The sequence below is a fragment of the Lathyrus oleraceus genome, chromosome 7 (genome assembly GCF_024323335.1).
Source record: "Lathyrus oleraceus cultivar Zhongwan6 chromosome 7, CAAS_Psat_ZW6_1.0, whole genome shotgun sequence".
NCBI classification, from domain to species: domain Eukaryota; kingdom Viridiplantae; phylum Streptophyta; class Magnoliopsida; order Fabales; family Fabaceae; genus Lathyrus; species Lathyrus oleraceus.
The window spans coordinates 269,085,593-269,109,075 of record NC_066585.1 but is presented as its reverse complement, the minus strand read 5'-3'; the positions used below and the strand labels follow the sequence as shown (position 1 = coordinate 269,109,075).

Below are 23,483 nucleotides of genomic sequence, written 5' to 3'. Positions count from 1 at the left end.
GGCTTTGAAGTAAAGGGAAAAAAGCATATGATGTATAGACTATACAAGGCTTTATATGGTTTGAAGTAGGCACCAAGATCCTGGAACAGAAGAATTGATGTTTTCTTCAACGAATATGGCTTTGAAAAATGTTCAGTTGAGTATGGTGTGTATGCAAAATACAGAAAAGGTGAAATACTATTGTTGGTATGTTTGTATATGGATGACCTCTTGATAACTGGATAATTTCACTGGGAAATTGAAGGCCTCAAGAGTACAATGATGTCAGAATTTTAGATGTCAGATCTGGGTAAATTGTCCTACTTCCTTGGTATGGAGTTTCTATACAAAAAAGGTGGAATAATCTTGCATCAAACAAAGTATGCTACTGACTTACTGAAAAGATTCAACATGTTGAACTGCAATGTTGTTATGACTCATGTTGAATTAGGACAAAAGCTGTAAGAAGATAGTGATAAAGAAAGGGTAAATGTCACTATGTACAAGCTTATGATTGGATCTTTGAGGTACCTATGCAATACTCGACCAAATATCAACTTTGTTGTAGGAGTACCGAGCATATTCATACATGACCCAAGGAAGTCTCATTTGCTGGATGGAAAAAGAGTGTTAAGGTACATCAAGGGAACCTTGAGGCATGGTGTATTATTCTCATAAGAAAGAAAGAGAAAAAAAAGATGATAGGATTTTCTTATTCATACTGGTGTGGTGACATATTGGACATGAGAAGTACCGCAGGCTATGTCTTCAAGTTTAAAGAAGCTTCAATCTCTTGGATCTCTAAGAAGAATCATGTTGTGGCTCTGTCTAGCTATGAGGAAGAATATATTGCTAGTTGTTCAGTTGCTTGTCAAGCTGCTTGGATTGAAGTTGTATTGACTGAACTTGGAGTAAACATTCAAGTATCAATCAAGCTCCTTGTTGACAAATCTGTAATAAACTTAGTAAATAATCTTGTCTCTCATGGAAGATCCAAGCATATTAAAACAAGGTTTCATTACATAAGAGAGTAAGTGAACAAAGGAAGTTTGACAATGAGATATTGTCCTACTAAGGACTAGATTCCTAGTATCTAGACTAAGGTTGTAAAAGGAGAATAATTTTCTAAGTTGAAGATAAACATGGGAATAATGGCATTTGATTCAGAGGTTGGAATGACTTCTGGATCGCTAGCCTCTGAAGCTTTGATGACTTATGAATCATCATCCTCTGAAGGTGTCAGAGGCTAGAACAACCTAGCATCTGAAGCGGCATCATCTGAAGGAGTCAGAGGATGGAGCAACCTAACCTCTAAAGCTTTGATAGCTTATGAACCATCAGTCTCTAAAGGAGTCAGAGGTGGGAACTACTTTTGAATCTCTATCTTCTGAATCAGCTTCTGAAGCATGGCTGGAGTCTGAAGCAGTTTTTGAAGAGTGACTGGAGTCTAAAGACGCAAAGTCTGAAGTATCAACTTCTGATGTGTATCACTTGGTGAAAGTTTGAACTAAAGGAGCATGTTGTGTATTAATTCAAGCTTAGTTAGTTAGTTAGCTACTTTATTTGTATATATAATAACTACTTGTGTAGTTTTGTAACAATCTCTCTTCCAATAACAATCATTTCTTTTCATTCAATATTCACCACTCTCTCTTTTCTTCCCTTCCGCTCCAACACCCTCTTTATCTTTCTTTCAATTAACTTCCGCATTTGCAAGGTGTAATAACACCAATATTTAAACTATGATTATCGATGTAGACAATGGAAGCAGATGTATCATTTTCAACCAAGGTGGAGATTGACGATGGTTGAAAATATCTATGTTAAAATAATTTCATATTGTTTAATTTTGTAAAGGAAGAGAGAGTACAATGCTGTATAATGGAATTTAGTTCTTCATTACAAAATGCAACAGTAAAAAAAATACTTTAAACTTGTATTTGATTTTTTTTTATACTTTTGTATTAAAGTGTTACGAGAAATAATTAAAATTTAGATATTTTAAATAGTTGAGACTTGAGAGTAGTCTATCATAACAATTTTTAATAGTATTATTTTATAATTTTTCATTTGGTAACGAATGTAATTTTTTCTTTGATTTAAACTTTTCACACTATTCTTGTGTACCTATATACTATCTCAATCTTTCTATCTCTCTCACCAATTTTATCCTTTAGTATTGGATGAGAGTATATATATACTTCAGCTAGTTTTAAAAAAATTGGTAGTCCTACTTTTGATAGTAAGATCCTAGAATTATGAATTGTATGCTTCATTGAAAATATGGGGAAGCCTAATTATCAAACTATTAAGGAGGTCAAGTGAGTTATAATCAATTTATTTAAAAAATACAAAAGGATGACAAAAATGGATGTCAATTTCTTCACCAACTATTCCTCTACATTTTCTCCGCTTCTCTATCTTTCCCTTTTTTTTCAATATTGAAAGAGAGAAAAAGACAAACGGAGAAGAAAAATTGATGAGAGAGATAGAGAGGTTAAGAGAGTATAAAGGCAAAACTAAAGGATAAAATTATGTTTAATTAGTCTTATAAGCCGATCTAATGGGCCAAAGCCATGGAAATACACTAATTATCAATTCACTAGAGTGTCTTAAATTGGATTAGAATAACTACTTCATAACTTTTTCCCACTTATTTGCTTGTTCAATATTCCTAAAATAGGATAAATTTGTTCAAGATCCAATCTCTCAACAAGCCGAAACTAATGCACAAATTGATAATATATGGTTCTTGACTAAACAAGTGGATGAACGATAATAATTAGCTTTGTATTTTCATTTTCTTCTCATTTAAATTTTCAATTTTCGTTAAATATCACACATCACATATATCAATTTAAAACAGATTTAGCAGATAAGTTACTAGTGCCATATTGTGTTGGAATCAAATAGTAACACTTTCATTTCAAGTAGAAAAGATGAAGGATGCAGATGTATCAAAGCAGATCCAGCAGATGATTAGGTTCATCCGCCAAGAAGCTGAAGAAAAAGCTAATGAAATATCCGTTGCTGCAGAAGAGGTTTGTTCTTTTCTTTTTTCTTTATTGCATTCAAATTTCAGTAACTATTGTTATGACTTATGATTCATTGTAGGAATTCAATATTGAGAAACTACAACTACTTGAAGCTGAAAAGAGGAAGATCAGACAAGAATACGAGCGAAAAGCCAAACAGATCGATGTTCGTAGAAAGATGTGAGTTTTGAAATATATTTCAATTGTTAGAAATTTTATAAAAAAAATTACGAAACTTCGTTTATTTGTATACGAGCAGTGAATACTCAATGCAGTTGAATGCATCTCGTATAAAAGTACTCCAAGCACAAGATGAGGTTGTAAATTCTATGAAAGATGCTGCTAAAAAAGGACTTTTACGCCTCTCAAGTGATAAGAAAGTATATAAGAAACTCATCAAAGAAATTATTGTTCAGGTATTAACATGTTTAACGATGAAATAAATCACAGTTGCTTATTTATTTTCATGTATATATGAACTCTTAATTTATTGCATGTGTTTTAGGGTTTACTACGCATGAGAGAACAATCTCTGCTACTACGATGTCGAGAAACTGATTATAAACTAGTCGAGTCACTGCTAGAGGAAGCTAAAAAGGAATACTCAGAGAAAGCTAACGTGCAACCTCCTACGATTGCTCTTGATGATCGTGTTTACCTTCCACCACACCCGAAAAATAGTGGTGTGGATTCGCATGAAGCTTTTTGGTATATCATTCTTTTTATTTAAGGTTGATTAAATTACCATGAGATAGAACTATTATAACATCTCTAGAACTGATGACACTTCTGAAAAAAGACGTGTTTGCGTCTGTATCGTGTATCTGTCTGTGCTTCATAAATACTAACGCATATATGGTTATTTTTCTATGTAGTTCTGGAGGAGTTGTTTTGGCCTCTCAGGATGGAAAGATCGTGTTGGAGAATACTCTTGATGCGCGACTTGATGTCATTTTTAGACAGAAGTTACCTGAGGCATGTTCATTATATCTTACATTTATTTCAATCAGAATCTTAATTTTTACGTGAGAAAAGTTGATTAAGGTTGATCAAGATGTTTATTTATGCACTTGCAGATACGAAAGCGTTTGTTAGCTTGAAGTTGAAACAACTCAAAGCAATCTGAATTTTACTTATTATTATTATATCAACAAGTGGAGGGGCAAGGACATTGCCACCTATTTTGGAAGTTTGTTAGAGCAAATGACACTCATTTTAATTTTATCTTTCATTTTGTTGTAAGGTTATGTGTTGCGTGTGTTTAACGTTTGTTATTGTTTTTAACATTAGACAAGTTTTATATAATAATGTAAAAAACAATGTGTTATGTTTTATCTCATTAAAGAATAATAACTTCAACTATTTGAATTTGACATAAGAATCTTAAATATACTTGTGGATGGATTTGAAAATCAACCAAATAGGTATAGATTAATATTTACTCAGTTTTTTAATTATAAATCGTTTTTTACTTTTCACACGTATTAAAAAATATAATAATTGTGGTATAAAAAAAATTATAAGTGATTTTACAAAATTATCATTCATTAATGATATTGAAAAAATAAGTTAATATAATTGAAAAAAAAGATAATAATAAATATTCAAGGATATAATAGAAAAAATAATGATATTATAAAATGAATTATATTGTAGTACATAATATTTTTCCAAGACGACTTATAATAAAAAACGGAGTAGTAGTTTTTAATTATAATTTTATTAATTTCAAGTGATTATATTAAATAAGAATCGGTTAGTTTTACTATGCATAGCTGATCTCAAGCTAAATATAAGGAAAGGGTGCTACAACAAATAACGACTTTTACTTCGGTTGAAAAAAAAATTATTTCGATTTTACATGCGAGGTAACGAATGGTATCATGAAAAGTGCATATTTAATCTCTCGGTTTTAAAAAAGAAACTGACAGATATGATTAAAGGCCATGTGTTCGATCATTAGAGAGACCTTTTTAGAATTCTAAAATGGCGAAAACACATGTCCATTCGGTTTTGTTATTTCACTGACACATATACCATATTTTCACTTAAGTTATCTCATAAAATCGTGGGGTAAAATAATTTTGAGTTTATTAAATATATTGTGGATTGGTTATTTCACTAAACCATATACTAAACATATAACTGTTATAAATTCATGAACATTAAATGTCCATGTGTGTATGTTCCAAAATGATAAGAAAAATAGAATGAAGTAAATGCTAATAAATGCAAGGGAAATAGTCTCACATAGATATATTTACTCACATTCAAAATCTTTATAAAGAGTTAAGAACATTAACTCACCAAAATGACAAAATAGGATAAAGTGTCACATAGACAAATATGATGATCCTAAGCATTATGCCACTTGTCTCCTCCATACACCCTTCACCGGTGTCGCCACCGACGACACCGGGTCCGAGGGCGTAGAGGTGCTAGTGACGGCTTATAGGCGACACTTGAGCACTTATGAGACATCATTGGCGCTCTGAAAGACGGCGTTTGATTGATGAATGCATTTGATTTTTGAATTTGAAAAGAAACAACACTTCGTGAAGTGTTGCAAAATAAAAATAGACAATGCTTGGAAACAATGTAACTTTCAGTGGAAATACTGTTAAAAGGTGTTATTTCATCAAGGGTCGCAACCTTGTGAAACAACACATACATGGCCTATAAATACCTCACTTCTAATTTAGAAAATCACATCTTGAACAAATTCCAAACACTTTTCGCTACAAATCGAGTTTCCGTTGGTCTTTCGCAAATTCAATATAAGGATGAATTATCTAGTGTATTCCTGTGTTCCAACTCTAAGACATAAAGAGAATGCTTGAAATACTTTAAAGGAAAGTGACTCCATTCACGATTCACTCTTGAATCCATTTAACTTTACTGATTTATCTAACAATCTTAAAAGTATTTCAATAATGACTACCGAGGCCGCAGTTTTAAGCATCAAAGTCATGAATCAAGAGCTTGTCAAATTGGATTGCTTTAACGGAACCAAGTTCACCCGATGGCAAGACAAAATGACATTCCTACTGTCTTCCCTGAAGGTTCACTATGTCCTAGATCCTGACTTAACACCAATCTCTGAACCAACAGAGAATGACTCTGAAGAACTCAAGAAGAAGCGCAAAAAACGTAAGGAGGACGAATTGTTATGCCATAGACATATTCTGAATACGTTGTCTGATCGCCTATACGATCTCTATACGGATACTCAGTCTGCAACAGAAATCTGGAAGGCACTCGAGTTTAAATTCAAGGCCGAAGAGGAAGGTACGAAGAAGTTTTTAATTTCTAAATAATTTGATTTTAAATTTATAGCTTTCAAGCCCATTCTTCCCTAAGTGCATGAGTTACAGGTTCTCGTGGATAAAATAAAAGTTATGAAAATATAAATTCCTGAGACCTTTCAAATTTCTGCAATCATTGCAAAATTGCCAGCTTCATGGAAAAGCTATAGAAAGAAATTGCTACACAGAAATCAGAATCTGTTGGTCTTTCCAAAGCCAATGTTGTGACCAACAAAGAAAAAAGGAAACATGATAGCATGAAGAGTCATCTTGGACCTAAAAAGGAACGTAAAAAGTTCAAAAATTATGGCGGTCCTAAAGGTCCGAAAAGTTGTTGTTTTGTGTGTGGAAAACTCGGACAATATGCTCGAGATTGCAGGCACAACAAGTCAAAAAATGAGATCAATGTTGTTTATTCAAATGATGACATGATTGTTACGGTGATCGAAATAATGGAAATCAAAGGAAAAGAGCAAGGTTGATGGTATGACACATGTGCCACACTGTATGTCTCTTATGACAAGGTTACTTTTAAAACCTATTCTGAGGCAAATGATGGACAGGAAGTACAAATGGGAAATGAAGTATGATATAAAGTTATTGGAACCAAATCCGTCGAACTCAACTTCACTTCCGAAAAGTAAGTCACTTTTGTTAATGTGTTCCATGTCCCTGACATGAATAGGAATCTTACTAGTGGAGATTTATTGGGTAAACCGGGAGTTAATTTTGTATATGAATTGAGCAAACTTATATTGACCTGTAATGGTGTATTTATAAGAAAAGTATATTCCACTTAGGGAATGATCAAACTATGTACTAACGATAATATTATTAATGACATTTCTAATTCTGCTTACATGCTTGTGTCTGTTTTTTTATGGCATAATAGATTAGCACATACCAGTATTAGTTCTATGAAGAGATTAATTAAATCTGATTTTATCTCATGTAATATAAATGATTTCGAAAAATATGAATTATGTGTTAAATCAAAGATGATTAAGAAATCTTTCAAAAGTGTTGAAAGAAATACAAATCTCCTTGATCTTATACATTCAGATTTGTGTGAATTTAATGGCATGTTAACCCGTGGCGAAAATAGATATTTCATTACATTTATCGATGATTCTTTTAGGTTCACATATGTATATCTTTTAAGGCATAAAGATGATGATTTTAATGACTTTAAACTTTACAAAGCATAAGTAGAAAATCACTTAAATAAGAGAATCAAAGTCTTTAGGAGTGATAGGGGCGGTGAATACTTTTCTACAGAATTTGATACATTTTGTAAAGAACATGGCATTATACATGAATGCTTCGTACCTTGTACACCATAAAAAATGGTGTAGCCAAGAGGAAGAATCAAATACATTAAGAGATGATGAATTTCATGTTAATACATTCCAAATTTCCATTTATTTTGTAGGGTGAGTCCTTACTAACCGCTTGCCAAATAATTAACAGAATTCCTTTGAAGAAACCGGTATTTCCCCATATGAGTTATGCAAAGGTAAAACACTAAATATCGGTTACTTTAGAGTGTGAGGGTGTGTAGCCTACTATCAAATATGGATCCTAAGAGAACTAAGTTAGTTCCTCATGGGAGAAAATGTGTCTTTATAGGAATATGCACCAAATAGTAAAACATATAGACTTTTAAACTTAGAGTCTAATCTAATTGTTGAATCCCGAGATGTAGAATTCTTTGGAAATCTTATTACTAAGGATAAAGAATCTGAGTCTCCCTTAAACAAAGAATCTCGTGAGGAATATTCTTCTCGGAGTACCGAGATACAACTCAAAAGTACCTCTCAGAACATTGTAACACAACCCGAGCCTAGGATAAGCAAGAGAGTTCGGAAAACAAAGGATCTAGGACTAAATGAAATCGATTCTCAACTTATTTACTTTTATCTAGTAAAAGGAAACTATGAGAATTATGTATGAAATATTCCTATTATTCTTCAAGTAGAAGATAATCCTAAAACTTACAAGGAAGCAGGGACTTCAAGGGACTATTCCTTTCGGAAGGATGTTATTCAAGATGAAATAGATTTAATCACGCCAAATCACATTTGGGAACTTGTTGACTTACCAAAGGGATCAAGGCCCATTGGATACAAGTGGATGTTGAAAAATAAGTATCATAGTGATGGTACATTAAACACATATAAGGCAAGATTAGTAGCAAACGGATTTAGACAAAAAGAGGATGTTGACTACTTTGACCCATATGCATCGGTAGCAAGAACAACAATAATTAGAGTATTGTTCGCCTTAGCCTCTTTGAATGACCTTATAGTTCATTAAATGGATGTTAAAACAACATTCTTAAATGAAGATCTCGATGAATAAATCTACATGGAACAACCAGAAGGCTACGTGCTTCCTGGAAATGAACAAAAGGTGTGTAAACTTGTCAAATCCCTCTATGGACTAAAACAAGCACCAAAACAATGGCATCAAAAATTTGATTTTGTCATACTTTCAAATAGATTTACTCCCAATTCGTGTGATAAGTATTTATACACAAAGGTACAAAAAAATATTGTAATATTCTTTTGTCTATACGTTGATGACATGTTGATAATTAGCAACAACGTGAATGGAATTTTAGAGACAAAAAGTTTCTAACTTCCACACTCAAGATAAAAGATTTTGGATTAGTTGGCACAATTTTAGGGATTAAAGTAAGGAGAAATAGTGGGGATTACGAACTTAGTCAAACACATTATATTGAAAAAATGCTTGATAAATGACATCAAACTCTAAAAGAACAATAAAAGAGCAGTGGCTCAATTAAAGTATGCAAGTGCGGGGCCAACCCTGAGCTAGGGCAAGACGACCCTTAGCCCAGGACCTCCAAATTAAGGGGCCTCATTTTGTTTTAAAATAAGAAAAATATATAGTTAATATTATATTAAATAAATTCTAAAATGAAAATTAAACATGATTTTTGTTAATGCCCCAATGGAAGCAGCCATTGTTTCTAATTACTGCTACAGGTTCGATCCTCTTAATTTCATTTTTCTAATACATGTTGCATCCATTTTTTCTATGATTTAGGGTCAAGAACAACAATATCAAGAGTAACAACGTCAATAAACAATCAATAACATCAATAACAATATCAAGAACAAAAACTTCAATAAACAACCTCTAGGATTTAGGGTATTAACAACAAGAACAACAATATTGAAAAAAACATCAATAACAACAACAAAAACAAAAGAAAACATCTAGGGTTTCGAAGCTCAACAACACCACCACCACCACCACAACAACAATAATAATAATGGTTTCGAATCTCAACAACAACAACACCATAACAATAACAACACCAACAATAATAATAATAACAAAAACAATATTAGTAGTGATGTTTGATGTATCAGATATCTGAAGAAGAAGTAAAATAAAACGATTTGGATCTATGAAGAAGAAACAAGAGCATTAAACACATAACATCTTCGTATTGAAGATGGTATATGTTCATGGCTCTCATTGTTTATGGATCTTTCACTAAGGGCTCTTCATTAGGGTTCTGTTTGTGTTGTTTAGGCAAGTGAAATTGAATTCAATAAGTTAAAGATATATATATATATATATATATATATATATATATATATATATATATATATATATATGTATATATATATATATATATATATATATATATATATATATATATATATATATATATATATATATATATATATATATATATATATATATATATATATATATATATATATATATATATATATATATATATATATATATATATATATATATATATATATATATATATATATAAGAGAAACGTATGCACTTCAGTCGGAAAGAAAACTGAGGTAAAATATGGCGTATTTTTAGATTATAAATAAAATATTCAAGAAGGCGAAACTTTTAATGAGATAAAAATATAAACTGAGACTGATGGTATTCGAAGCATGTACACTGAATAGGTTTACCCCATCAATTTTCCAAATAATTGACTGAATATATTGTATATTTTTTTAATAAAAAATAGGGTACCTCCAGGAATTATACCTCGATTTTTCAATACGTGAGGTAAAATCGTTGTCATGAAATGAATTATTTGTAGTAGTGAGGTTATGTTAGGTACTTGACACCCAATGTAAAACTGAAATTCTAGTTAACAGACTATTGATGTCACACGGGATGTTATGACATCCGATTTTGTCTAGACAGGAATGTATACATCAGGTAAATGTAAAGGACAGTAAATAACACAGACAATTGTTTACCCAGTTCGGTGACAAACACACCTACGTCTGGGGGCTACCAAGCCAGGGAGGAAATCCACTATTAGCAGTATTAATTCAGGCCTTAAACCAACTGTTTAATCCTATCACTTAATACCTACCCAATGCAATTTCAATCTAAACTAAGATCAGAGTTCCTACTCACTCCCCCTCAATCACCACAGTGATTACAACCTTTAATTAAATTTAAAGTCAATGGTGAAGTAATACTTCAAACAACTCTTGATTGTGCTTAACAACTTTAATCAAGATACACAGCACTCACGCTTAAAAGCTTAGAGTGACACAGCCCTTACAACTCAATGAACATCCTACTCCAATGCAATCATCTAGGTGATAATTGCTTGGCTCATAAATACAACCTAATACACGACACAATAAAAATACAACAGTGAAGTATGATGGTACAATGAATGCTTCATGCTTAAAACCCCTGAAGTCTGAAAGCAGGATTGCCATCCTTTTATATTACAACACTTGGGCCTTGTACTCGTATTTCCTAAAATTAAGGTTAATCAAGTTAACCTAATTTTCACATATTAGGGTGCTAACAAATAGGCTATTTGTTAGGTCCATTAATTGTAGCTCAGTTGTTAGTTTCCTGGATTTTAGCTCAGCTGTTGGATTCCTGAAAAATAGCCCGAGAAAAATACAGAAACAGAAAAACTAACTAGCCTACACTTTAGCATATGCTGTCAGGAATGAATGTCATAACATTCAGTTAGACGTCCAGAACATAGACCATATGCTAGGTCTGTTATTCTCCTGAAAACAAACTGTACTAAGTGCTGAACTGTAACAGACCAACCAGTCTATACTTCAGTATCAACTGTCAGAGATAAATGTCATAACATCCAGTTTGACATTTAGACAATGGGCCATATGCCAGGTCTGTTATTCTCCTGAAAAACAGACTGAACTCAATACTGAGCCATAACAGAAAAACCAACTATTCTATAGTTCAGTATCTGCTGTCATGGATGAATGTCATAACATCCAGTTTGACATTCAGTAAATCCTGTATTAGCTAATCCTGCAGCATGCTACTCAAGCATGTCATGACATCAGTCAAGACATCAGAGTATAGTTAGTGTTTTAACACAAAATGCAGCCAATCAAACATCTACAAACTCCCCCTTTGGCAAATTTTTGGCTAAAACAACTTGGCATCACAACAGAGTTCACAGCAGTGGAAAACACACATCCAAGCAGAGAAATTAACATAGCTAATACACTCAGAATAGCACTACACTCAGCATACATAGAAGTTAAATAAAAACTTTAACCAGCAGCACACATAGAATTTAAATATTAACTTCAAACAGCAACACACACAAAAGTTAAATAAAATACTTCAAACAGCAGCACACATACACTCATCATACATAGAAGGTGAACATCAAGCTGCAGCACAACCTCTGGATTAAAGGATCTTCAATATCTGTTCAAGCACATAGCACATTTGTTGTCCTGGGGCACAGGTGTTACTCCCCCTTTTTGTCAAAAATGTTGCCAAAGCAACACTTGATAATACAAGCCAAAACAAAATGAAATTACACATACTTGTCAGAAACACAATCTTGATTTTACTTCACAGTTTCAATCAAGAATACCCCCTCTTGATCTAGCTTTACAGGTTTGATCAAGACATCACCCGCTTGATCTTGCTTCACAGCTTTGATCAAGTAGACACACACTCTTGCTTCACAGCAGGTACACCCATATCAGATGCCATGACTTTGAGTCTGACATCTTGAACCACTCCTGCATGAACATGTTCTTGAACTCCAGCAGGTACATAGGCTGTCTCTGTTGGTGTAAGCCCTAGAGGCCAATACATTTTGGTACTTGTATCGAATAATAAAAGGCATTCTCTTTATTATGGTTGATTAATAAAGTCCCTGGAATAGATAGTCCGTTTAATGTATTAAGTGTGACTTAATCATGAGAACACATTAAACATAAGGACACTATTCCTAAAGTATCCGTAGTCGAGCTTTAGTGTGAAGTGGGATAACATTAAAGCATTAAGACTATTATGTTTGTAGACTGATGATCACATCTCATGGATCATGGATAAAGAGTTATCAAGTCTTAAACATAGGTATGAATATTAGGAGTAATATTTATACCGGATTGACCCGCTATGAGAATACTATATAGAACGTTATGCAAAGTGTCATAAGTTATTCTCATGGTGATAATAGTGTATTCCACTCTTCGACCTGAAACCACTATGGATCCTAGGTGTAGAGTCGAGTGCTTTATTGCTGATCCAACGTTGTCCGTAACTGGATAACCATAAAGACAGTTGATGGGTACTCCACGAAGCATGCTGAGGGACATGAGTGACCTAGATGGAATTTGCCCATCCTGCATAACAGGATAAATGTCTACGGGCCCAATATTGAACTGGACAAGGATGACACGGTCTATGCCTTGTGTTCAATATAGACATAAGGGCAAAAGGGTAATTATACACATAAGTATTATCACAGAAGGAATTGTCAAATCACATGACATTTTCGTGTCTTGGGTAGCAGTGATGTGTTGCTAGATACCGCTCACTGTTTATTATGTTAAATACGTGATTTAATATAATTGCCAACGCCGCGAAAACCTACAGGGTCACACACAAAGGACGGATTGATGAGAGATAGAGTAATTAAGGAATACCGTAAGGTACGGTGCCCTTAAGTGGAATACGAAATACGGTAAGGTACCATGGGCTTAAGTGATTTTGGGCATATTATAAGATATGGGCCAAAATACACTTAAGTGGGCTTTTAGCTTGAAGCCCACACAAGTGGTTCTATAAATAGAACCCTTGTGCAGAAGCAAAAGGTTGGCGGTTGCATTATTTTCGTTTTCTTTCTCACTCTCCCTCTCTCACTCAAAGCCTTCATTCGTACCAGCTAGCACTGAGATTGAAGGAAACCGTTCGTGTGGACTGAGTAGAGACGTTGTCATCGTTCAACGTTCGTGATCGTTTAGTGGATCTGCATCAAAGGGTTTGATCGTCACAAGAGATCTGCATCAAAGGGTTTTGATCGTCAGAAGAGATCTTCACCAAAGGTTTCAACCGTCATAAGAGGTAAATATTCTATCACTGATCATGACCATTCGTAAGGATCTCTAAAGGAGAAATTTTTTAATTTCCGCTGCGCTTTGGGTCGCAATTCTCCTTCAGTCTCATGTTAGGATATCCCCTTAACATCTTGTTAACACACTTGCTGCAAGTGAAATAGCTATGATCTGTTGACCAATCAGAGCACACTTTCAATTGTTTAATAGTTAGAAATATTAAACAATACATTCCTAACATCCTTGGTTGCTATAAATCCTCAGAAAGGCATATTCCCAATTTGCCCCTTAAATTTTCAAACTGAGTAGCATCCAAAGCCTTTGTGAATATGTCAGGAAGTTGTAGTTCAGTAGCTACATGTTCCAAGGTAATCACTTTGTCTTCCACCAGATCTCTGATGAAGTGATGTCTAATGTCGATATGTTTGGTCCTGCTGTGTTGGATGGGATTCTTTGAAATATTGATGGCACTGAGATTGTCACAGAACAATGTCATGACATTCTGAGAGACATTGTACTCAGTCAGCATCTGTTTCATCCATACCAGTTGGGAACAACTGCTTCCAGCTGCTATGTACTCAGCCTCTGCAGTGGACAGTGATACACAGTTCTGTTTCTTACTGAACCATGATATGAGATTGTTTCCCAAAAAGAAACATCCTCCTGATGTGCTTTTTCTATCATCAGCACTCCCAGCCCAATCAGCATCACAATACCCAGATAAGACAGGCTCAGAGCCATGAGAGTATAACATACCATAGTCATAAGTCCCATTGATATACTTGAGAATTCTCTTGACTTGATTTAAGTGACTCACTTTGGGTTCTGCTTGGTATCTAGCACACACACCAAGTGCATAGGCAATATCAGGTCTACTGGTAGTTAGATATAGTAGACTACCTATCATGATTCTATACAAGCATTGATCAACACTGAGACCTCCTTCATCTTTGGTTAATTTTAAATGAGTAGGTGCAGGAGTTCTTTTGTGACTAGCATTATCCATACCAAACTTCTTAACTATGTTCTTGGCATATTTGCTTTGGGAGAGAAACATAGAATCCCCCATTTGGTTAACTTGCAGTCCAAGAAAATAAGTCAATTCCCCAACCAGACTCATTTCAAACTCAGATTGCATCTGGTGAACAAAATGTTTCACCATTTGCTCTGACATTCCACCAAAGACAATATCATCCACATAAATTTGGGCAATCATGATTTTGCCATCTTCATCCTTCACAAACAAGGTCTTATCTATCCCTCCTTTTCTGTACCCATTAGAGGTCAGAAATTTAGTCAACCTTTCATACCAAGCTCTAGGAGCTTGCTTCAACCCATACAAAGCTTTCCTCAACTTGTACACATGTTTTGGCAGGTTAGGATCACAAAACCCTTTAGGTTATTCCACATAGACTTCTTCATTCAAGTAGCCATTTAAAAAGGCACTCTTCACATCCATTTGGAACAATTTGAACTTCAGAATGCAGGCAACACCTAACAGCAATCTTATTGATTCAAGCCTTGCAACTGGTGCAAAAGTCTCATCAAAATCAACCCCTTCAACTTGAGTATATCCTTGTGCCACTAGTCTTGCTTTATTTCTAGTGATTACTCCTTTCTCATCAGACTTGTTCTTGTAGATCCACTTGGTACCAATGATGTTAGTCCCTTCAAGTCGTGGAACTAAATTTGGCATCATGAGTGTACGAGTTGGATGATTGATGTTGACTATGCTTCGGAATCCGACATTAGTATGGTGAAGCAGCGATACATCGATCGTCCATAGGTTACACAATTGAGACCGATCAACTTATATATGATATAAGTAATCCCAATGCAAAGTACGGTATATGTGATATACCGTTCATGTTTCATTCATTCGAACACTAAATGATTGTTTTCCTTTGAGCGATCAATGGTCATTTGCTTCGGAATCCGACAATAGTATGGTGAAGCAATGACCTGTTGATCAATCATACTGAATCAACAATCGAGGTGTGTTTGACGGTCTGAAATTGGCGCATTAGGGTTGGTGACGGCGCAAGGGTTGTGCCGTCAAGGAGTTATGAATTTAGGGCTTTTGGAAGAGGTCCGTAGACTGTTTCAAAGTCCTATTATTTTGGCTGCGTGAAGCTCGTGTGACGAGCGTGTTGACTGTTTCAAAGTTTGTTACTTTGGCTGCGTGAGGCTCGTGTGACGAGCGTAACAAGCGTAACAAACTGGATGTGTGACGGTCGTAACACACCCATGACGGTCGTCACACTCACAGAATTTTAGGCTTTTCTGTTTTTGACCAGTGACGGTCGTAACGTGCCCTGTGACGCTCGTCACACTCACATGGCCTGTGACGCTCGTCACACGCCTGTGACGGTCGTCACACTCCCAGAGTCAAAATTTTGGGGTTTCTGATTTTGTGCCTACGCAAGAGTTGTGTTGAGGCAAAAACAATGTCCATTTCAAATGAATTGTTCATTAAAATTTTGGACAGGGGCGCTGCCCCTCCAACCCCGCAAGGGCGCTGCCCCTTGACCCCGTCCGCTGATCGGTCAGCGGAACCACCGTCCGCTGACCGGGCAGCGGAAACCCCGGCTAACTCTGCGTAGGGTGATCGGTCGCCGAAATTTAATTTGGTTTTAATTAATTAAAGGAATTGAGATTAATAATAATAATAATAATGTGTTTATTATTGTTGCCTTGTTGTGATCAGTTATGGCCTTAGTCTTCCTTTATTTTGTTTTGGGTTTTTAAATACGACCTGCGTGTCGTGCCTCTCCTTTTGATCTCTTAATGTAAATTCTTTTCTCATCTCAATCCCTCGTATGTAAAACGAGTTTCTTCTGTAATGTAATGATATGAAGAAAGAGAAGTATTCAATATCAAAGGAGAATAATGATATGAAGAAAGAGAAGAATTCAAGATCAAAGGAGGACAACCTTGAAGATCTTGCTTGGAGAAGCTTAGAGAAGAATTCAATACTAAAGGAGGACAACCTTGAGGATCTTGCTTGGAGAAGCTTAGATCGTTACTAGGTTAGCTTAGGTTCTCTCATTGGCTTGGGAGAACAATTGCGCTAGGGGCCATAACTGTTTCATTGTGTATGTATGTTGATGCATGTGTATGTATGTTGATGCATGTGAGAGACGATTTATATGATAAACAAGCCGGTGAGATCATAACAATTGCAATTCCCTCAAACTAAAATATTAAGTTTATGCTTTCCAAGTTTTAGCACTCATCAAGACTAGTATCGAATAATGTAGGTTTCGCCAAAGCGAGGTGCATGTTTTATATTGGTATGGTGCGATGGGATAATTGTAATATCCAACTGCTAAAACAATGGGTCAAACTTAACTAAACAAATTATGAGAATATTATATATGTTTGCTTTCCAAGTTTTAGCACTCATCAAGACTAGTATCGAATAATGTAGGTTTCGCCAAAGCGAGGTGCATGTTCTATATTGGTAAGGTGCGATGGGATAATTGTAATATCCAACTGCTAAAACAATGGGTCAAACTTAATTATAATTTTCTTATATATGTTTTAGAAGCAAGAGTTGGGAATGATCCATATGATGGATTGGAATAAGGAGTTATTCACCCAACTGAAATTTTCGAGAGTTGTATGAGATACAACTGGAAGGAGTTCCTACCTAAATAACCTAGTTTTGTGTAATCCGCCTACGCGGACTTAGAACGAAGTGAAATATGGATCTCGACCCACTAGAAAATCTTCCAACGGGATTTTCCGAATCAAATGATGAGGGTCATTTGTTTTGAGTAAAATAGTGGGAGCATATTTGATTAAAGGCCTAATTAAATATGTCAATGATACTTATATTTTCTTAATCCTTATGTAGATAACCATGTCAGCAAACACCTCTAACAACATCTTGCGATCAATCCTTGACAAGGAAAAATTGTCTGGGACAAATTTTCTGGATTGGCACCGAAACCTGAGGATTGTCCTCAAACATGATAAAAAGCTGTATGTCTTGGAGACACCTGTTCCTGAAGAGGAACCTCCTAGTTCTGCACCTAAGGCAGAAAGAGATGCTTATAAGAAGCATGTCGATGATGCCAATGAAACTGCTTGTCTCATGCTGGCTACCATGAACTCAGAATTGCAAAAGCAACATGAGAACATGTCAGCGTTCGATATGATCGAACACCTGAAGTTGCTCTATCAAGAGCAAGCAAGGCATGAGAGGTTTGAAGTTTCAAAAGCCCTTTTCCAAAGCAAGTTAGCAGAGGGAGCCCCTGTAGGTCCCCATGTACTCAAGATGATTGGGTATGTGGAAAACCTTGAAAGATTGGGTTTTCCCCTCGAAAAGGAACTTGCAACTGATTTGATCTTGCAATCGTTGCCAGATGGATTCAGTCAATTTGTCCTAAATTTCAATATGAATAATATGGACAAATCTCTTCCTGAACTGCTCGCCATGTTAAGAACTGCCGAGCAGAATCTGAAGTCAAAAGGGAAGTCCATTCTGATGATCGGAAATGGAAAGAGACAGAACAAAAGGCCCACTAAGCATGGTGATAAAGGGAAAGGCAAGGAAGTTGCAAATCCCAGACCCACTGCTGCTTTGAAGCCTAGTGGAGGCATAGCAAAAGAAGGCACCTGCTTCCATTGCGGTAAGACCGGACACTGGAAGAGAAACTGCCCAAAGTACCTGGAAGATAAGAAGAATGGAGTAGAGACTTCAACTTCAGGTATTTTTGTTATTAATTCATCTACTTATGCATCATGAGTATTAGATACTGGATGCGGTTCTGACACTTGTACAAATGTGCAGGGGCTGAAAGGGAGTAGAGATTTGGCAAAAGGTGAAGTTGACCTACGAGTTGGCAATGGAGCAAAGGTTGCTACTTTAGCCGTAGGATCTTATGTATTGACTTTACCTAGTGGTTTTATAATTCAGTTAGAGAACTGTTATTATGTATCTGCAATTAGCAGGAATATTATTTCCATTTCTTGTTTGGACAAGTTTGGTTTTTCATTTATAATAAAGAACAATTGTTGCTCAATTTATTTGAATGATATATTCTATGCTACTGCACAAATGAGCAATGGACTATATGTCCTTGATCTCATAATGCCAACTTATAACATTAATACTAAAAGGATGAAACCTAATGAGTTAAATCCATGATGAGTCACATTGATCTTCCAAACTCCATTTGCGGACATGCACTATTGACAACAGCTTACACACTTAACCGTATTCCATCCAAAAGGTTAATAAGACACCATATGAGATATGGAGTGGTAAGAGACCACATATGTCTTACATAAAGATTTGGGGTTGCGAGGTTTATGTGAAACGACAAATTTCAACTAAGCTTGAGCCCAAATCTGACAAATGCTTATTTGTGGGGTATCCTAAAGAAACAAGAGGATATTATTTCTACAATCCTTCTGAGGGCAAAGTGTTTGTCGCTCGAACTTGAGTTTTCCTAGAAAGGGATTTTATTTCCAAAGGAATCAGTGGGAGGAAAGTAGAACTTGAAGAAATTCAAGAATCACAAAGTATCGATACACCTATGGAGGAATTAGAGCAGGAAACACAAGTAGTTGTGTAAGAGCAACCTGCTCAAGTAGAACAAGACCAGCGTAGGTCAGGCAGGATACGTCACCTGACTAAGATATATGGATATCTGATCTAGGTGATGTATTACTCATGGATCAAGATGAGCCTGTGACCTACTCATGGAATCTTCGCCTTGATGAAACAGTAAAACTGTATGGATTCATCAAGAACAAAGATGAGCCTTGTGTCTACAAGAAGGTTAGTGGGAGCATGATCGTATTCCTGGTATTATATGTAGATGACATATTACTTATTGGAAACGATATCCCTACCCTGCAACAAGCAAAGTCTTGGGTAGGGAAATGCTTTTCTACGAAGGACCTAGGTGAAGCAGCCTATATATTAGGAATTAGAATCTATAGAGATAGATCATAAAATGCTCGGCCTGAGTCAGAGTACATAGACAAGGTGCTAAGACGCTTTAATATGAATGATTCCAATGGTTATGTGTTTTGCTTAAATGGTGGCGCTGTGAGCTTGAAAAGTTCAAAGTAAGATACAGTTGCTGATTCTACAACCGAGGCCGAGTATATTGCTGCCTCAAGTGCAGCAAAAGAAGTTGTTTGGATCAAAAAGTTCATTAGTGAACTTGGCATAGTCCCTAGCATTGTGGATCCCATTGGTATCTATTATGATAACAATGGTGCTATCGCACAAGCTAAGGAGCCTAAATCTCACCGACGATCCAAACACATACTTAGACGTTGTGTGAGAATATGCAGAGTACCTACACTTGACAATATAGTTGACCCACTGACAAAGCCTCTTGCGCAGCAGAAGCATGATGGCCATACTAGATCAATGGGCATACGGGGTATGCCTGATTGGCTCTAGTGCTAGTGGGAGATTGTTGGTGTAAGCCCTAGAGGCCAATACATTTTGGTACTTGTATCGAATAATAAAAGGCATTCTCTTTATTATGGTTGATTAATAAAGTCCCTGGAATAGATAGTCCGTTTAATGTATTAAGTGTGACTTAATCATGAGAACACATTAAACATAAGGACACTATTCCTAAAGTATCCGTAGTCGAGCTTTAGTGTGAAGTGGGATAACATTAAAGCATTAAGACTATTATGTTTGTAGACTGATGATCACATCTCATGGATCATGGATAAAGAGTTATCAAGTCTTAAACATAGGTATGAATATTAGGAGTAATATTTATACCGGATTGACCCGCTATGAGAATACTATATAGAACGTTATGCAAAGTGTCATAAGTTATTCTCATGGTGATAATAGTGTATTCCACTCTTCGACCTGAAACCACTATGGATCCTAGGTGTAGAGTCGAGTGCTTTATTGCTGATCCAACGTTGTCCGTAACTGGATAACCATAAAGACAGTTGATGGGTACTCCACGAAGCATGCTGAGGGACATGAGTGACCTAGATGGAATTTGCCCATCCTGCATAACAGGATAAATGTCTACGGGCCCAATATTGAACTGGACAAGGATGACACGGTCTATGCCTTGTGTTCAATATAGACATAAGGGCAAAAGGGTAATTATACACATAAGTATTATCACAGAAGGAATTGTCAAATCACATGACATTTTCGTGTCTTGGGTAGCAGTGATGTGTTGCTAGATACCGCTCACTGTTTATTATGTTAAATACGTGATTTAATATAATTGCCAACGCCGCGAAAACCTACAGGGTCACACACAAAGGACGGATTGATGAGAGATAGAGTAATTAAGGAATACCGTAAGGTACGGTGCCCTTAAGTGGAATACGAAATACGGTAAGGTACCATGGGCTTAAGTGATTTTGGGCATATTATAAGATATGGGCCAAAATACACTTAAGTGGGCTTTTAGCTTTAAGCCCACACAAGTGGTTCTATAAATAGAACCCTTGTGCAGAAGCAAAAGGTTGGCGGTTGCATTATTTTCGTTTTCTTTCTCACTCTCCCTCTCTCACTCAAAGCCTTCATTCGTACCAGCTAGCACTGAGATTGAAGGAAACCGTTCGTGTGGACTGAGTAGAGACGTTGTCATCGTTCAACGTTCGTGATCGTTTAGTGGATCTGCATCAAAGGGTTTGATCGTCACAAGAGATCTGCATCAAAGGGTTTTGATCGTCAGAAGAGATCTTCACCAAAGGTTTCAACCGTCATAAGAGGTAAATATTCTATCACTGATCATGACCATTCGTAAGGATCTCTAAAGGAGAAATTTTTTAATTTCCGCTGCGCTTTGGGTCGCAATTCTCCTTCAGTCTCATGTTAGGATATCCCCTTAACATCTTGTTAACACACTTGCTGCAAGTGAAATAGCTATGATCTGTTGACCAATCAGAGCACACTTTCAATTGTTTAATAGTTAGAAATATTAAACAATACATTCCTAACATCCTTGGTTGCTATAAATCCTCAGAAAGGCATATTCCCAATTTGCCCCTTAAATTTTCAAACTGAGTAGCATCCAAAGCCTTTGTGAATATGTCAGGAAGTTGTAGTTCAGTAGCTACATGTTCCAAGGTAATCACTTTGTCTTCCACCAGATCTCTGATGAAGTGATGTCTAATGTCGATATGTTTGGTCCTGCTGTGTTGGATGGGATTCTTTGAAATATTGATGGCACTGAGATTGTCACAGAACAATGTCATGACATTCTGAGAGACATTGTACTCAGTCAGCATCTGTTTCATCCATACCAGTTGGGAACAACTGCTTCCAGCTGCTATGTACTCAGCCTCTGCAGTGGACAGTGATACACAGTTCTGTTTCTTACTGAACCATGATATGAGATTGTTTCCCAAAAAGAAACATCCTCCTGATGTGCTTTTTCTATCATCAGCACTCCCAGCCCAATCAGCATCACAATACCCAGATAAGACAGGCTCAGAGCCATGAGAGTATAACATACCATAGTCATAAGTCCCATTGATATACTTGAGAATTCTCTTGACTTGATTTAAGTGACTCACTTTGGGTTCTGCTTGGTATCTAGCACACACACCAAGTGCATAGGCAATATCAGGTCTACTGGTAGTTAGATATAGTAGACTACCTATCATGATTCTATACAAGCATTGATCAACACTGAGACCTCCTTCATCTTTGGTTAATTTTAAATGAGTAGGTGCAGGAGTTCTTTTGTGACTAGCATTATCCATACCAAACTTCTTAACTATGTTCTTGGCATATTTGCTTTGGGAGAGAAACATAGAATCCCCCATTTGGTTAACTTGCAGTCCAAGAAAATAAGTCAATTCCCCAACCAGACTCATTTCAAACTCAGATTGCATCTGGTGAACAAAATGTTTCACCATTTGCTCTGACATTCCACCAAAGACAATATCATCCACATAAATTTGGGCAATCATGATTTTGCCATCTTCATCCTTCACAAACAAGGTCTTATCTATCCCTCCTTTTCTGTACCCATTAGAGGTCAGAAATTTAGTCAACCTTTCATACCAAGCTCTAGGAGCTTGCTTCAACCCATACAAAGCTTTCCTCAACTTGTACACATGTTTTGGCAGGTTAGGATCACAAAACCCTTTAGGTTATTCCACATAGACTTCTTCATTCAAGTAGCCATTTAAAAAGGCACTCTTCACATCCATTTGGAACAATTTGAACTTCAGAATGCAGGCAACACCTAACAGCAATCTTATTGATTCAAGCCTTGCAACTGGTGCAAAAGTCTCATCAAAATCAACCCCTTCAACTTGAGTATATCCTTGTGCCACTAGTCTTGCTTTATTTCTAGTGATTACTCCTTTCTCATCAGACTTGTTCTTGTAGATCCACTTGGTACCAATGATGTTAGTCCCTTCAAGTCGTGGAACTAACTCCCAAACTTCATTCCTTTTAAACTGCTCCAGTTCATCTTGCATGGCATTGATCCAATATTCATCAGTCAGGGCTTCTTTCACATTTTTTGGTTCAACCTTGGATACAAAACAGGAATTTGAGTTGTTCTCCCTTGATCTGGTAGTCACACCACTATTGGGATCCCCTATGATAAGATCCTTAGGGTGGTCTTTCTGAATTCCGATAGAAGGCACCTTGTTGGATGCATCTACCTCAAATTCAAGAGGAGTATCCTGTACCTCTTCAGTCTTGACTGGTATGTCTGTTGAAGTCTCAAGGAATGTTCCAACATCCTTTTTGGCATTGGCTCCTTCCTCTTTATCATCCACAATCACATTTATGGATTCCATCAGGACATTGG

The 23,483-nt window shown here is 36.0% G+C and overlaps 1 protein-coding gene across 1 annotated transcript; it reads left to right on the top strand.

Annotated features, from left to right (window-relative positions):
* Positions 1-2,814: 2,814 nt before the first annotated feature.
* LOC127100689 (V-type proton ATPase subunit E2) lies at positions 2,815-4,266 on the top strand. The gene is made up of 6 exons (XM_051037944.1): positions 2,815-3,020; positions 3,094-3,194; positions 3,274-3,430; positions 3,520-3,722; positions 3,890-3,989; positions 4,091-4,266. The coding sequence occupies exons 1-6, from the start codon at positions 2,919-2,921 to the stop codon at positions 4,112-4,114; spliced, it is 687 nt and encodes a 228-aa protein (XP_050893901.1). The 5' UTR covers positions 2,815-2,918; the 3' UTR covers positions 4,115-4,266.
* The last annotated feature ends 19,217 nt before the right edge of the window (positions 4,267-23,483 follow it).